Source organism: Cetorhinus maximus, chromosome 14, assembly GCF_964194155.1.
Source record: "Cetorhinus maximus chromosome 14, sCetMax3.hap1.1, whole genome shotgun sequence".
Lineage (NCBI taxonomy): Eukaryota > Metazoa > Chordata > Chondrichthyes > Lamniformes > Cetorhinidae > Cetorhinus > Cetorhinus maximus.
This window is the reverse complement of record NC_135892.1, coordinates 115940650-115958824: the sequence shown is the minus strand read 5'-3', so window position 1 is coordinate 115958824 and position 18175 is coordinate 115940650. Positions and strand designations below refer to the sequence as shown.

Here is an 18175-nt window from a genome sequence, read left to right as displayed (position 1 = left end):
AATATTCAAACAGCAACAACTAGCTCCACTAGCAACAAGTGACAGGGAGGTAAATGACAGCTCTGGTAGTATCAGCCAGGACAGTTAGAGCTCCCTGGTCATCTTTGAATAGAGGCATGGGATCTTGAATGCTACTTAAACTGGTTTAACCTAAACTGCTACCCAAGAAGATGACCCAACCCCAACTTTTCAGGGCAATTAGTTATCAGCAATAAATGCAGCTTTTGCAATGATGCCCTCATCCTGAAAATAAATGAAAAATGATCCCTCCACTGTTCAGCTCCAATATTTGATTGTCTATTTTCACTGGGCTCAACAAAATTGATGAGTTCATCGACAGTGCTTCACAGTTGTTCGATCTTTCAGCTGGGCTTTTCAATCATTTCATATTGCAGGGTGAGCAAAGTACTAAGGTCCTGGATGACCTACCTTATAGTTATCTCAAATATTTGATTCAGTTTACTCTGCAGAATGGTCGCCTGAAATTAAAGGGATGAGAAGCACAAGTAAATATATAAAACCTCCAGACAAGCTATGATAGCTTAAATTCAGCAATCTTAACTTCAAAACAAAACCCTATCTCGTCATTCCCAATATATGATTCCAATATACAGGGAGAGGAGCAGCCAGTAAAGTGGCGAGTGAAACCCAGAAACTTGACCTTGGGTAAATGGAAGATTGCTTCCATTAGTGGGTGAGTGGAGTACTAGAGAATGGAAAGCACTGATTTCCACCAGGAGAAATAAGGGGGAAGGAAGGGCAAAAGCTCTTGAAATGAGGGCTATTAGGCTGTATGGTACTTCACCACATGTCGTGATTGAAATACAGACTAAAGTGGATGATATAAATTTAAAAAGGAATATAAAATAATCTTTGGCAGGGGAAGTCAAATGGGTTTACAGGAGAGAAGACCAGGACCAGGGGATGAATTGCCTCCTTTACTATAATTTCTATCATTCTATGAAAACTCTGCTTTATTGATCTGCTCCTGAGGTTGGTTTAGAAATGTTGATGTTCAGTTGAGGTTAGGGCATTGTGCCCCAGACATCAAGTCTGCTGTCCTCTGCCACCTCTGTGTCTATCTGCTCTGGCCAGTTTTAAAGTGTGAAGCCCAAGTACAGATCGGTTCTGACTGAGGTCCCAGTACAGAGTTGTCATTTTCACATAGAACTGGAGTCCAAACCGCAAACATCAACATAATAGGATGAAGGATCAGACCTGTTAAAAGTTGCATTGACTGCAGAGCCTGACCTCACCTTATGCAGTGCAGGAGGGATTCTGGCTATTGTTTCAGGGTGAAATCAGTGGGTTATACAATCACTGCTAGTTACAGGTAAGGTGTGTTCTGCCTGTTACTAACAGTTACATCTTGATTATCAGTGAGCTATTGTAAAATTTTTGATTATGAGGGGAAACACTTTATTGTTAGTTATCATTGTAATTTCAGTAAGTTACCATTAGTTACTGTTGGAATCAAAGTTCCTTTCACCTCCAACATCCCCTATTCCCACCCTTGGTTTGTCTTTTTTGCCTCTTTTGATTTCTCCTTCTCCACTCCCAGCCTGAGATTTCCCTCCTCTTCTCCCATGGTTTCACCACCCTCAGCTTTCCTTCCTCCCCTACACACAGGTGACCTCCTGGTTCTTGAAATGCATCACCCAATGGCAACTGACACAAGCAAAAATACTCAAGTACAGGGACCCAACCTTTCCAAAATAGGAGGTTTTAGTTAATTCTTTAAAAGACCGAGTATGCTCAAAGGGATATTGATTAATTGGGGGAATTGGGCTAAATAGTGGTGGACAGAATTCAATGTCAGTGTGTGTGAGGTAATGCATTTTTGTTAAAAATACAGCAGTAATGTGACTGTGAATGTAAGAGAGCTCAGGCTGGTGAAGAGTAGAATGATTTGGGGTTCCATGATCACAGGATTTGATGGCACCAACTCAGGTTGAAAAGGCTGTAAAAATGTCTTACAAGATTCAAAATATAAAACTAAGGCAACTATGAGCCTTTAAAAAACCCGTAATAAAATCTCATTGAGAGTATTGTTTATAGCACTGTGCTGCACACTCTAGATACTGTTTATTGCACTGTGCTGCACACTCTAGATACTGTTTATAGCACTGTGCTGCACACTCTAGATACTGTTTATTGCACTGTGCTGCACACTCTAGATATTGTTTATAGCACTGTGCTGCACACTCTAGATACTGTTTATAGCACTGTGCTGCACACTCTAGATACTGTTTATTGCACTGTGCTGCACACTCTAGATACTGTTTATAGCACTGTGCTGCACACTCTAGATACTGTTTATAGCACTGTGCTGCACACTCTAGATACTGTTTATAGCACTGTGCTGCACACTCTAGATACTGTTTATAGCACTGTGCTGCACACTCTAGATACTGTTTATAGCACTGTGCTGCACACTCTAGATACTGTTTATAGCACTGTGCTGCACACTCTAGATACTGTTTATAGCACTGCGCTGCACACTCTAGATACTGTTTATAGCACTGTGCTGCACACTCTAGATACTGTTTATAGCACTGCGCTGCACACCCTAGATACTGTTTATAGCACTGCGCTGCACACTCTAGATACTGTTTATAGCACTGTGCTACACACTCTAGATACTGTTTATAGCACTGTGCTGCACACTCTAGATACTGTTTATAGCACTGTGCTGCACACTCTAGATACTGTTTATAGCACTGTGCTGCACACCCTAGATACTGTTTATAGCACTGTGCTGCACACTCTAGATACTGTTTATAGCACTGTGCTGCACACTCTAGATACTGTTTATAGCACTGTGCTGCACACTCTAGGGAAGATATCTAAGCTTTAGAGAGGATACAACACAGAATCACTAGGGTGCTACCAGGCATGAAGAATTGCAAATATATAGAAAGCTTTTAGCAACTCAATCTATTTTTGTTCGAACAATGCAATACAGGTTACAAGACAATATGATACAGGCATGTGAAAATTACAGGTTAGCCAGAAGCAGATTGTTTCCAGTTGTTGAAGCTCTAGAACAATGGACCGTAGATACCAGACTAAATGTAAGAGATTTAGAACAGGGAACAGGCGAAGCTTCTTCATGTAGAACATTGTGAGGCTTTGGGTTTCATTTCCAGGGCTCGTGGTTGAGGGAGAAACAATGTCAACATTCGAGATTAGATTGGAGAGGGGGATGGAGGAAAAGCAACTTGTAGGGATGTGGGAACTGGGGGAGTAACTGATTCTACTTATTTCCTCATGTGGAGGGTCTAGGTCAACATAAGGGATTAATTAGGCTGAATAGCCTGTTTCTGTGTTGTAAACTCTTAGGCATTTCTTTGTTTCCCAGTTGAGTTGGCCAGAAATTCCTCGCTTATGTTCCAACCCTCTTGTAGTGAATCATGATCATTTTTTCACCTTTAAGTTATCTTTTAGAGACAAATTGCTTGACCCCCAAATGACTTTGTTCATTTTCCTCAGCCCACATCCATACAGTGTCATTCTATGCAAACAACCCTGCATGTACTATCATAGATTTTCTCTTCAGTGAAGGATGTTGTGATTTGTAAATCTCTTCACACACACAATTACAAACTGCATGTTCTTACCCTTGCTCCACAATGGGCTGCTATCTCTTCAAATGGAGCTTTCTGAAACTTTTCCACCACCTGTCGTCGTCTCTCTCTCTCCTGCTCCTCCACGGCACCACCATCTACTGACCAACACAGACACTATCAGAGCAGGCAGTGACATACCTGTGAAACTTGCTGCAATTGAGTGATTGTTCAACGGGAAGCATGGCCTCACTGAATTAGGTACACTCACAAAGGAAAAGACATATTGTGCTCATCCTTTTTGTAGATTTTCTATGGCTTTCATCAATCTGAACAGAGTTGAAGGCCCAGATTTTCTGTCCAACAGAGGTTGGAAGTGTTACAGGATGTCTCACTTTGGCACCAGCCCAGATTATCTGTATCATTTCACACAGATGACAAGAGCCTCAACTACTTTTAGTGCATGCTTGTATTCAAGGGGGTATTGATATTGTATGATTAATTCTCCATCATTTCTGCCTCAGTTCCAAAGTGACATCAGGAGCTAATCATAAGGTAGTAATTAGCTGAAAGAGCTCAGCTTTTGCATTTTTAACTGTTTCAAACACTTCATTATTGACAGATTCCTTTGCAGGCTGTCCGAGTTATACCAAATCTTCAAGACAAACTGCAGGTCCTTCACTGATGCCCTGATTTCTCAGGCTTTGACTAGAGAAAGTTGCAACATCAGCTGAACAGCTGGGTACAGATGCTCTAAGCTGCTGACAAACATGTTGCTTTATCCACCTGAAGATTTCACTGCTTCTCCATGACCAAATAGCACAAAAATGGCAGCATCCTAGAATTTTAGTGAGGCAGGATTTCCTGAGGGCCAATGAGTCAGAGTTACTTGGCCTTGGATGAATGGCCAGATGTACATGAACAGTAAAGGACTGTACTTTTTAATGAACAGCTTAGCTGCAACTAACAGCACACCACCATGAAAGTGCATGCTTCCATCCCAGGGAGATGCCTCCATGCCTTAACTTTAAGGGACTCACAGAAAGGATATAGCTGGGTGGATCCTCAGAGACCAAGTCGGCCCTCTACAGCCATGGCTTTCCCAGTTGAGCAGCACTCTTTTTTTATTCATTCGTGGGATGTGGGCATCACTAGCTAGGCCAGCATTTATTGCCCATCCCGAATTGCCCTTGAGAAGGTGGTGGTGAGCTGTCTTCTTGAACCGCTGCAGTCCATGTGGTGTAGGTACACCCACAGTGCTGTTAGGGAGGGAGTTCCAGGATTTTGGCCCGGTGACAGTGAAGGAACGGTGATATATTTCCAAGTCAGGATGGTGTCTGGCTTGGAGGGGAACTTCCAGGTGGTGGTGTTCCCATGTGTCTGTTGCCCTTGTCCTTCTAGATGGTAGTGGTGTGGGTTTGGAAGATGCTGTCTAAGGAGCCTTGGTGAGTTCCTGCAGTGCATCTTGTAGATGGTACACACTGCTGCTACTGTGCATCAATGGCGGAGGCAGTGAATGTTTGTGGAAGGGATGCCAATCAAGCGGGCTGCTTTGTCCTGGGTGGTATCGAGTTTCTTGAGTTTGGGAGCTGCACTCATCCAGGCAAGTGGGGAGTATTCCATCACACTCCTGACTTGTGCCTTGTACATGGTGGACAGGCTTTAGCAAGCCAGGAGGCGGTGGCATAGTGGCATTGTCACTGGGCTGGTATTCCAGAGACCCAGGGTAATGCTCTGGAGACCTGAGTTCAAATCTCACCACAGCAGATGGTGAAACTTGAATTCACAAAAAATCACAAAACCATCTGGTTCACTAATGCCCTTTAGGGAAGGAAATCTACCATCCTGGCCTGGTCTTACAAGTGACTCCAGACCCACAGCAATGTGGTTGACTCTAAACTGCCTCTGAACAAGGGCAAAATGCCCACATCAAATGAATAAAAGTTACTCTGACTTCTGACCTGCCCTTGTAGCCACAGTATTTATATGGCTAGTCCAGTTCAGTTTCTGTTGACCCCAGGTAGTGGGGGTTTCAGTGATGCTAATGCCATTGAATGTCAAGGGGTGATGTTTAGATTCTCTTCCATCACATTCCTGACTTGTAGATGGGTTTGGGGAGTCGGGAGGTGAGTTACTCATTGCAGGATTCCTAGCCTCTGACTGACTCTGGTAGCCACAGTATTTATATGGCCAGGTCAGTTTCAGTTTTAGAACTACAATCAGATCTTACAATATAATACAAGGCAATTTGGAATCTGGAATCACATGTAGGCCTGACTGGGTAAGGGGGACAGATTTCCTTCCCTAAAGGATATTAGTGAACCTTCGAGTTGTTACAACAATTCAGCAGTTTTATGTTCAGCATCACTGAGACTGGCTTTTTTTGTCCATTATTATTAATTATTTAATTAATTAAATTAACCAAGAGGTAATCAGCAGCCACCGAAACTGTTTACCATGATGGTCTGGGATAACAGGTAATCTTCATTTGGACATTTCAAATTGACATTCACACTTAGGATTGGGAGGAACTCAAGTCATGCGTACATCACATCAGGTGGTTTTGCCAAGCCACAGGTTGTGCATAAACCATATCATATGGTCTCATCAGAATAACATCTTGTCCTCAATGGGAACAATTGGATCTTATCTACTGCTGGTTTTAATGAGATGTTCTGGACATTACCTATTGCTTTCTTCAGGGTTTCATACGTGATTTCCTCAGCCGGCATTTTCTGCAACAGGAGCAACAGATATTATAAATTACTCAGATCTCTCTGTACTAATAAAATGCATCCGTCAAGCAGAAAGCAGTCAAGAAGAATTGCATTGAAGTATGAATGTGGTAAGCAAGGACTAATTAACACCAAGTATTTGTGATTTTAGCTGATATGTATCCTATGTGTATTCTCAGGGAAAACACTCAGGCCAGAGTTTTCCATTCCCGTTGGCAGCGGGTGTTATGGGGGGGAGGGGAAATTCAGCAGGAGGGGCAGAAACAGCGGGATCATTCAATGGTGTCCACATGGTGGATCGCAAATCCTGCTGGAGTCCAGCACAAACCAGGTTTGCAACCTGCTAATGGGATGCAAAGTAAGGCTTGACCAGAATCGTTCCCCATGCCCGATTTCCCTTTATGTTAGCAGGAAAACACCCTGGTCCAGAACATGTCTGAACAAGTGTGGTGTGCAAAACTCAGATCTTATCTTTAGGGCCTTGCTCAGATCACATACATCCAAGGAGAGGAAGATGCTGGAGCCCTACAGCTACCAGACCCTGGAGGAGCACGTGCATCGCATGCTGGGTGGATTGTCATGAATATGTCTTCGCCATGAAGCAGCTCTCGGAAGGTGGGAGCTCTCCACGCAGCAGCTTCAGCTTCACTGAAGCTTCGGGGTGGGGGGGAATGTGGCAGTGAGGTTGGCAGCCGGGTGGCGAAGGGGTTGGTGGGGGGAAGCGAAGATGTTGGGGAGGTGAGGTTGGGAGGGGGAAGGTGGGTGTCCAGGGGGAGGAAGGAGTACAGGGGGAGGAGGGAGTGCAAGGGAAGGAGGGTGTAATGTGAGAGAATGGTGCAAGTGGGGAGGTAAGTGTAAGGGAGGAGGAAGGTGTAAGGAAGGGAGTTCGGAGAGGGAAAGGTGTCTGGGGGAAGGAGGGAGTTCAGAAGTGGGGTGGTGTCTGGGGGGTAGGGGGAGCAGTGGGGATCGGAGGGGGGTTGGTGTCCAAGGGGGAGGAGGGCGTTCAGAGGGCATAGGGAGTATGGGGGGAGGAGGGAGTAAGGGTAGAGGAAGGAGTAAGGGTGGAGGAAGGAGTAAAGGTGGAGGAAGGAGTAAGGGTGTTTGAATGTCCAGATGAATGTGCAAGGGAGGGGTCTGTGGAACGAATGACTGCCTCCTGTGGAGCAAACTCAGGGTGGATGTGGTAGGATGGAATGGTGAGTGTGAGAAGTGGCAGAGGGGGGCGGTAGGGTGCAAAGATGAGGCTGAGTTGGTACCAGTAGAAGGGGCGGCGAGGGTGGTTGGTGGGGACACACAGGCAAACGCAGATACTGGGGCTTGGAAGGAGGAGGTTGGGGAGGTCAATGTGGATTGGGGTGGGATTTTCAGGAAGGTGGGGAAAGTGCACGTTCTCCAGGACATTCCTGAAAGAGAAGGGTTCGGGCTGTAGGGTAACGGTGGGGAGGTGGAAGGTGATGCCAAGTGGGTTCACTGTGATGGGGGAAAGGACATGGGTGACTGGGGGAGGGGAAAGGACGGGGAAGTTTATTTCAAACTTGACAACTACCATTTCGCAGAAATTGAAAGTGAGCGGAATGTGGATGGACACAGGTACTGCCTGGGAGTGGACGGAGATGCAGGTCGGCCCAGGTGGACAACTGAAAGTGAAACTCAGCGGGCAGCATTGAGAATGCTGGGGACAGTGAGATGAGTGCGCTGAGGGAGGACTCCGCGTGTGTGGGACAGGCTTGCACAAGGCTCCGAAAGGCCCTGCCTCACACACGCTTTTCCCTCCAGAATCACTTGTGGTCTGGCTGCATGAGTGAAACCGCTAGTGGGGGGGATGCAGGAGGAGGACTCACAAAGCCTGTCAATGAAGCTGAAAGACACCATTACACGTTATTCAGTGAAAGTGAATAGATTTTCAGATTATAAAGTGACTGAATGTGTTCACCCGTGTGACCACGTGTGATCAGAATTTCTTAACTTTTCTCCACCTAACACTTCCAGCTGCTGCCCTGCCATCCACAGCAGGGGTGGAGACAGCCTGTGCAATGGTTGGTCCTGTTGTCACTGATCACTTCGGTGTGGGTCCACTGGAGAGCCGAGGCCTAGAGGGCCCCAGCTTACTTTAGCTGCCCTCCTGTGGTGACAGAGAATGAGGTTAGGGGGGGTCACAGGCAAAAGGGTCTTGGAGGGAACGGACTGCCTCTTAGATTCCTGAATGGATGACCCAGGGGTGTCCAGCTGCCACTCCTCCTCCCTTCGGGTACCCAGGGGCCCCGGCCTGACTCCTTGAGGGGAAGGGGCACATCAAGGTGCCCCATTTCCCTCTCGTGTTGCCACTGCAACATCTCCGCGTTCTGCTGGACCAGGGTCTTCATGGTGTCTGTCATCCTTCCCATGGAGACCTCCATGAGTGCACATGTGGGCACCACTTCATCAGAGAGCAGGTGGACACATTCCTCTGACTTGTGAACCACTGTGTTGAGACCTTCTAACAGCTCTTCATGATGTTCCCCTGCCTTCTGCTGACTCTCCACGATGAGTTGGAGGGCTGAATCCAGAGGCTCGTCATCTGACTCGGACCTCACAGATGCCTGTTTCCCCAGCAGTCCTCCAAATGCCAAGGAGCTTATCTGAACCTGCCTCCTCCTGCTGTGGACACGTGTCTGTGTGGTGACCACCAGATTGTGAACCTGAGCCTGCTCTAGATCTAGGTCCCTCCGAGGTGTGTGTCTCTGCGCTGGTGGAGGGTGTGGGTAAGCGCTGTGATGGGTCTTCCAGACTGCTTATTTCCAGCTCTTCAATGGAGGAGATGGGCTGGAGATGAGGACATGGATGGAGCTGAGGGACTGGCTAGCTGAGGGTGTCAGTCACTTGGCAGAGCTCCCTGTGAACCAAAGTAGAGATAATTAGTACATGTCAGCAGAGCCAAAAGCACGAGAGAGACACTCTCAGCTGCTTTGAGAGAGGGGTGATGCGGTGCAAGATCCTCACATGGGTGTTCGCCACCGACTTCACCATCATCGCAGGCAGGGTCCACGTCCTCACCAGTCAGCGCGATGGCACCTCCTCAAAGTGAGTGAGGGGCCTAATGTGAGCCACTCCACCCCCGCCTAAGACCTCTCCCTGCTGTTGAGAGCCAGCTTCTTCTGCATGAAAACATATAGAGAGTTTGAGCAGGACACATGTCACTGCATGGAATGTTTGTGTGGTGAGCGGAGTCATGGATGGGATAAGGACACAGGATATAAGCCTGATGGAGATGTGAGGGGTTTGTGAGAGTTAGTGGTGTTGTCCCTTGAGGTCTGAGATCCCTGTGGATGTGTGATGGGTTTTGGAGTATGTGTTGAGAGTGATGAGGTGGTTCACTTACCCTAGTGGAAAGGATGAAAGCATTCAACCTCTTCCTGCACTGGCTGGCTGACCTCCTCTGTACTTCATGGGCACTGACTGCCATTGCCACCACCTCCCAGGCCAGATTGGTGACTCTGGTGGACATCCTGCAGCCAGAGTGGGGATAAAGGACTATGTGGCTGCCTTCCACTCTGTCCAGCAGGCGCCCCAGAAAGACCTCACTCAATGCGTGGGCTGCCATCACCTTTGCTTTCAGAGCCATCTGTCACCTGGGGCAGTCCTGGTCTGTAGACATGAAGTAGGCTGCACTCTGATGTGATTTAAATATGCTGCCCAGAACGAGGAAGCACTGAGGTCACGGGGTGTTGAGAAAATCCAGGCCCGCCCGCTAGCGATCCAGCATGTTTCCTGTGAATGTATTATTAATGAGGTGGGACGCACCAGCAAGGGGAAGATACAGGATGAAAATCCGTCATTGTGGCCGGTGGGTAAACTGTCTTTTCTCACGCCCGCTCCCGCACTTAGTGCAAGTCTGGGATGATTCCACCCTCAGTTCACTCACTAGTTCCAGTTTAAGAGCTTCCCCAATGCATTAACATGATTTTTTTCATTTCTCATATTCCCTAATTTGTATATCCCTATGAGCATGATTGATAAATTAGTGCAATCAGTCTAAAAGGAGTTCTGAGCATAGGAACATAGGAACAGGAGTGGGCCATTCGGCCTGTCAAGCCTGCTCCATCATTCAATTGGATCATGGCTGATCTTTATCCCAATTCCACTTTCTTGCACTATCCCATATCCCTTGATGTCATTAGTCTCCAGAAATCTATTGATCCCTGTCTTAAACATGCTCAATGATGAGCTTCCATTGCCCTCTGGGGTAGAGAATTCCAAAGATTCACAACCCTGTGAATGAAGAAATTCCTTCTCATCTCTGTCTTAAATGGCCTACCCCTTCTTCTGAGACAGTGCGCTCTGGTTCTAGACTCACCAGCCAGGAGAACCATCCTATCAACATCTACCCTGTCATGCCCTGTAAGAATTTTGTAAGTTGCAATGAGATCACCTCTCATTCTTTGAAATTCTACAGAATACAGGCCCAATCAATGGTAACCCCCAGGATGTTGATAGTGGGGGATTCAGCCATGGTAATGCCATTGAATGTCAAGGGGTGATAAGTAGATTTTCTCTTACTGGTGATGGTCATTGCTTGGCATTTGTGTGGCGTGAATATTACTTTCACTTGTCAGCCCAAACCTGGATATTGTCCAGGTCTTACTGCATTTTGACATGGCCTGTTTCAGTAGCTGACAAGCTGCTAATGGTGCTGAATATTGTGCAATCATCAGCGAACATCCCCATTTCTGACCTTATGATGGAAGGAAACAGCTGAAGATGGTTGGGCCGAGGACATTAGAGGAACTCCTGTAGTGATGTCCTCGAACTGAGATGATTGACGTCGAACAACCACTACTATCTTCCTTTGAAGAGGTTGAAAGACATGTCCACTGGAACAGGATGAGAGAGATATACAATGTTGCAGTCCTGGAACAAAGTGTGCCATCAAAGACAGGATGGTGCCAGTAAGGAGTCTTGGACCAAGGGAGCTGCCTGACAACAACATTTTAATTGGCTCCTGACCGGGTGACCATGGTTTGCATGAAGAGCAGGACCGCAGAATAGCTCCTAGCCTGAAAGGAACAAGACCTAAAACCTCTTTCTCCTGTGTGTAGAAGCTTCCAGTAATTCCACAATAATAGCTAGCTGGCTTTTTTTCTCCTCATATCTCTATAACCTGCTCTCTCTCTGAAAACTCCTGTCAAGAGGCAAAAGGAAAAATCACAGTTAAAGAGGCAAGTGCTCAACCAGTGAACTAAATACTGGAAGTGCTGGAAGACCACCTCAGGTCATCAACAAGAACTGTCAAAATCAACTAATCCTGTACTCCAGATTGATGCTATTGAACTGTTTTATCCCACCCTTAAAATCCATGTTTTGTGTGTTTTATGTGTCATGTGTGTGTGTTTTATGTGTCATGCGTGTGTGTGTGTCTGTGTGTGTATGTGTGTGTGTGTGTATAGGAATTAAAGGGGGGAAAGTTTAAGTTATAATGTTAGAAGTTAGCAGTTCATATTTCTTTCTTTAGCCACTGATTGACGAGTTTGTTCAGTAAACAGTTATTTATTTATGAAGTTTACAAACGTGGTGCTCGTATTCTGTTGACCTAAATTAAACAGTTGGGTAGAATTGGGGCAATCTGGTGGTTTGGTCAAACTTTTCACAATTGTCGCAGTTCGGGGCACAGTGGGGCTGATATTATAGCGCACTGTCCCCAGTGAGTCGTGACTCACTGTTTGGGGACTTGACAAGAGATATTTTGGAACAAAAGACAACGACGATTTGGGTGTAGATTTAGTAAGTAATAAAAGCTAAAAGGAAACACCAGGTTTGTTCTGTCAAAAATAAGATGGCACTGGAAACTGCTAAAGCTTTCCTGTAAGTGGAAGAAATGTCCCTGACGATTTTACAAAGGGTCGCAAAAGCCAGGTTAATTGAATTGGCAAGTAAATTAAGAGTAGGATTGCCTGCCAAAGCTAGGAAGGCAGAGATAATCGGAGAGATGGCATTAGCATTTGAAATTGGAAGGAATACCTGAGACACTGAGTTCTCCATTGGAATGGGCTCAAATTCAGTTGCAATAAAAAAATTGGAACTAGAGGCAGCAAAAAAGGTAAGAGAAATGGAAATGCGAAAACTTGATTTTCAAAAGGAACAGGCAAAAAGGCAGGAGAGAGAAAGAAAACAAGGAAGGGAATTAGAAAAAACAGGAAAGAGAAAAAGAGAGAGAATTCCAGCTTAAAATGCTGACACTTAAAAAAGAGACACCAGTAGGTGAGGAAGGGTATATTTCCTGATCAGAACCCAGTGGGAAGATGTTTAAATTTGTACAAGCTCTTTCTTCCAAGGTTTGAGGAAAGGGATTTTGAAACATTCTTTATTTCATTTGAGAAGGTAGCTAAACAGATGAACTGGCCAAAGGAAAACTGGACATTGCCCATGCAGAGCAAATTGACAGGTAAAGCATAAGAGATTTATGCTTTACTGTCAGAGGAGGTTTCTAGGGATTATGACATGGTGAAAAAGGCCATTTTGAGTGCATATAAGTTGGTCCCTGAAGCATACAGACAGAAGTTTTGAAATTTAAGGAAACAGCCTGGGCAAACTTACATTGAATTTGAAAGGATTAAGCAAAGTAGTTTTGACAGGTGGATACGAGCATTAGGTGTTGAAACTACTTATGAAGTTCTCAGAGAAACCATTCTCTTGGAAGAATTTAAAAATTCCCTACCTTCTGTAATAAGAACCCATGTTGAAGAACAAAGGGTTGCAACTGCTAGACAGGCAGCAGTAATGGCTGCCAATTATGACTAATCCATAAAACTAAACCTTTTTTCCATCACCCCCCCCTAAATCTGAAAATGATACAAAGTGGGAGAGTGAAAGGAAGGTAAGTAGACAGGGTAAAGAATGGATAACTGGGAATACCTTAACACCTCCTCCTCAGACCAGGAGGGAAGGTACTGAGGGTGGAGGTGAAACTCAAAGGCCTAAGTGTTTCCATTGTAATAAAGTGGGACACATTCGTTCAGAATGCTGGAAGTTGCAAGGGAAGCCCATGGGGCTTACTGGAGTTTGTAACAGAGAGTCCAAAAAGGGAACTCAAAAAGAAAATGCCACGGATCAAATTATAGCTTTAACTACAAATAAGGGTCTGGAGGTAAACACTGCTGTCAATGCAGGTGAGGAGAAAAAAGGTAGATGAGAGATCTAAAGGGTTTTGTCTAAAGGAAAGATAACCCCTTTTTCATCAAATGATACAGCTAAACCCTTAACTATGTTAAGGGGCACAGGAGCTACTCAAACTCTTTTGCTGGAGAAGGACCTAGTTTTCCCTCCAGAAAGTTCAATGAAAGCTAAAGTATTGGCAAATGGGATAAGTGGAGAGTATATCTCGGGTCCATTGTACAAAGTGCAATCGGAGTGTGATTTGTTGTCTGGATCGGTGGTTGTAGGAGTGGGTAAGAAATTACCCGTGGATGGTGTTGATTTACTCCTGGGGAATGATTTGGCAGGAGTGAAGGTTATAGCTCCTCCCATAATCACAGAAAGTCGGAGAGAGGTTAAAGAGACGGAGCAGTTACAAGAACAAGTTCCTGGTATTTTTCCATCGTGTGTGGTGACCAGAGCAAGGGCTAAACAAAGTCCATCACCAGAGGTCAAACTAATGTCACGAGCAGATGTTAGAGTAGCTGAAACTTTCTTTAAGGATGAAGATAATTCAAAAGAATTATTTGGCATCTCTTAATTAATCGAGGCTCAGAAAGCAGGTCCAGAGTTAAACAAGTTAGCACAGTCAGCTCACACTGAAGCTGAGTCTGAAGGAGTTCCTGAGTGCTATTACATTAAAAATGGAGTTCTGATGAGGAAATGGAGACACCCTCACAGACCTGCAGATGAGGAATGGACAGTTGTTCATCAGATAGTGGTACCACCCAAATATCGTAAGGAGATATTGTGAGGAGCACATGAAATCCCTATGGCAGGACATGTAGGAATATAGAAAACCCAAGCATCGATAAACAGGTATTTTACCTGGCCAAGACTTCATAAGGAGGTAGTGCAATTTTGTAAAACGTGTCATACATGTCAGGTAGTAGGTAAACCTCAACATGTAATCAAACCAGCACCTTTAATACCCATACCAGTTTTGGAAGAACCATTCAGTCGGGTATTAGTAGATTGTGTAGGACCATTACCCAAAACCAAAACAGGACATCAGTATATCCTTACAATCATGGATATGATAACCTGATTTCCAGAAGCTATTCCTTTAAGGACAATTACAGCTAAGGTGGTAATGGAAAAGTTAACTCAGTTTTTCACTCGTTATGGCCTATCGATTGAAATACAATGTGACCAAGGTTCTAACTTCATGTCTAAAATTTTCCGGGATATAATCAGCAATTTGGGTATCAAACAACTGAAGTCCACCGCCTATCACCCACAGACACAGGGAGCTCTAGAGAGATACCATCAGACTCTCAAAACCATGATTAAGACCTATTGCCATGAATACCCAAAGGATTGGGACAAAGGATTAGATTTCTTACTATTTGCTACCAGAGATTCTCCAGATTTAGTCCATTCGAACTGATCTAAGGTCATGAAATAAGAGGCCCATTAAAAGTGATTAAGGAAAAGTTCCTAAAGCAGAAAGACGAATCCTCCATGTTGGATTACGTGTCCATGTTTCTAGGAAGCCTCACAGCAGCATGTTAAGTAGCACGGTTTTTTGGAATGTGAGGTTTTATAGGAAGTTTGTGTCTAACTTCAGCACAATAGCTGTACCTCTCACCAATTTGTTAAGAAAACAGGCAAAAGTGGTATGGTCAGCAGAATGTCAAGCAGCCTTTGAAAAGCTGAAAGCAGTCTTAATAAATGAACCAGTGTTGGTCGCCGCTGACTTTACCAAACCTTTTAAAATGGCAATTGATGCTAGTGACTTGGGGATAGGTGCAATCCTATTACAAAATGATAAATTAGGGATAGGGGTACTTTTCCGAGAAACTAAATCAATATCAAAGGAAGTACTCTACAGTAGAAAAAGAAACTGTTGTCTTTTCAACACTTTGAAGTTTATGTCCGACATGATAACAAAGAAACACTAATCTACACTGACCGTAATCCGTTGGCGTTCATTAAAAAGTTTAAAACTTGCAATGCAAGACTGTTTAGATGGAGTCTATTGTTTCAACCATTCAATGTAAAGAATGTTCACATTGCCAGTAAAGATAATGTGATTGCGGATGCAAAATACTAAAATAGGTTAAAGGGATAAGAAATGCTGAGGATTGTATAAGGGGGAGGAAGGATGAATGAAAGTAAGTCTCATGTTTTGTTGTCCATGTGTCACATACCTTGTGGTGAAACACATTTTTGAAATGGCGTTTCATCTGTTTTAAGGGCAGAGGTGTGTAAGGAACATATCTTTTTATTTCTGTTGCACTGTTGTAAAGGACTTATCTTTTATTTTCTGTTGGATTGTGGATTAGAATTACAATGGCTGCAGGTTGAAAGACATATCCACTGGAACAGTATGAGAGATATATAAAATGTTGCAGTCCTGGAACAAAGTGTACCAGAAAGACAGGATGGTGCCGAAAAGGAGTCCTGAACCAAGGGAACTGCCTGACAACAGCATTTTAATTGGCTCCTGACCAGGTGACCAGGGTTTGTGTGAAAAGCAGGGCAAAAGAATAGCTCCTAGCCTGAAAGGAACAAGACCTAAAACCTCTTTCTCCTGTGTGTGGAAGATTCCAGTAATTCCACATTAATAGCTAGCTGGATTTTTCTCTCTTCATATCTCTATAACCTGCTCTCTCTCTGAAAACTTCTGTCAAGAGGCAAAGGGGAAAATCACAGTTAGAGGCATTGGCCAGGATTTTCCCCTCGGCGATTTGGGGGCAGGGCCCGCTCGCCGAGGGGAAAATGATGCACGATGATGTCGGGAGGAATCCCCGACGTCTTCCCGGTTCCTTTAAATTTTTAGGTAGGCGGGCAGACAGTTAAATCAGCTGTCCACCCGCCAACCTGTCAATGGCCAATTGAGGCCATTGACAGGTTCATTAAGATAATTAAAGACCTGCCCATCCAAGCTTAAGGCTGGTGGGCAGGACAGGAGCCCAAGCGGGCTCCTGGTAATGCATGAAACCTCATCCACTGGCGGGATGAAGTTTCATCTCCGTTTTTTAAACATTTAATAAATTTTATGCGTTTATTATTAACATGTCCCAGCTCGCGTGACATTGTCACATGAGGGGGACATGTTAATAATTTCAATATTTATCTATTTTTACACTTTACTTACCTGTCACAAATCTCCCTGAGACAGGGCTTTGTCAGATGGGGATTCCCTCCCCCCCACCTGCACAGGAAGCGCATAGCACTTCCCGTCAGGCAGGCCGCTGGGCAGGCCTTAATTGGCCCGCCCACTCAAAATGGCGGCGGGCCCCGTTTCGGTGGCGGGGGTCAGCTGCCCGCCTGCCAATGAGCCGGTGGGACCCGCCCGCCATCCAAGGGCAAAATTCTGCCCATTGAAAGGCAAATGTTCAACCAGTGAACTAAATACTGAAAGTGCTGGAAGACCTTCTCGTGTCATCAACAAGAACTGAAAGGAATTTGGAAGACCCCATTGATCAAAATCAACCCATCGAATCCTGTACTCTGGATTGGTGTTATTGAACTGTTTTATCCCACCCTTAAAATCCATGTCTTGTGTGTGTGTGTGTGTGTGTGCGCGTGTGTGTGCGTGTGCGTGTGTGTGTGCGTGTGTGTGTGTGTGAGCGTGTGTGTGTGTGTGAGCGTGTGTGTGTGTGTGAGCGTGTGCGTGTGCGTGTGTGTGTGCGTGTGTGTGTGCATGTGTGTGTGCGTGTGTGTGTGTGTGTGCGTGTGTGTGTGCGTGTGTGTGTGTGCGTGTGTGTGTGCGTGTGTGTGTGTGTGTGCGTGTGTGAGCGTGTGTGTGTATTGGGATTAAAGAAGTGGGTAGAGTTTAGGTTATAGTGTTAGAAGTTAGCAGTTCATATTTCTTTCTTTTGCTGCTGGTTAACGACAGTTTGTTCAGTAAACGGTTATTTACTTATTAAGTTTACAAACCTGGTGCCCATATTCTGTTGACCTAAATTAAACAGTTAGGTAGAATTGGGGCAATCTGGTGATCTGATCAAACTTTTCACATTTGTTGTGGTTTGGGGAGCAGTGGGGCTGATATTACGGCGCACTGTCCCCAGTGAGCTGTGACAATCCTGAAACAATACTTCAACCAACAAAGACATCTTAGTGTCGTAGATGACTTGCTAATTTATGATGTCATACCAAGTCATACCAAGAGCCCTCAGACTTGAGATCCTTCAGAGAATATATCAGGGACACCTAGACATTACAAAGAGCGCGAAATTCAGTCTGGTTGCCAGGGACCTCATAAACACCAGGGGAAATGATTTTAGCATGCAGTCCATTGCCGAGAGTAAAAAGAACTGCTGATGGTATTCTCATTCCCATCCAGACCATGGGAACATCCTGGAATGGACCTTTTCAAACTCAGGAGGAAGACATTCTCCTAACTGTTGACTATTACTCCAGATGGATTGAGGTTAAATGTCCTCATGGTACATCCTCAGAAGCAGTCATTAATTCACTAAAATAAATTTTTTTTCACATACGGCATTCCCAATCTTGCTATTTCAGACAATGGCCCACAGTTTGTGAATGAATGATTCATGAAATTTACAGAAGACTAGGGATTTGTCCACACAACTAGTTCACCTGGGTACCCACAAGCAAATGGACAGGCTGAGAGAGGAATAAGAACGGTAAAAGCTTTGTGGAAAATGAATGATGATATCAACTTAGCACTGTTGAGCTACGATTTCACACCACTTCAGAATGTTTTGGCTCAGTCAGAAATTCTGACGG

The 18175-nt window shown here is 44.9% G+C and overlaps 1 protein-coding gene across 1 annotated transcript in view; it reads right to left on the bottom strand.

The window, feature by feature from the left end:
- Positions 1–18175, bottom strand: part of LOC144689990 (protein EFR3 homolog B-like) — a 177027-nt gene that overhangs the window by 10446 nt on the left and 148406 nt on the right. Inside the window, exons 20-22 of the mRNA XM_078557529.1 lie at positions 6253–6301; positions 3621–3727; positions 430–479 (exon numbers count right to left, since the gene is read on the bottom strand). Of these exons, the coding sequence (XP_078413655.1) occupies positions 430–479; positions 3621–3727; positions 6253–6301 (206 nt within the window). The remainder of the gene's footprint in view (positions 1–429; positions 480–3620; positions 3728–6252; positions 6302–18175) is intronic.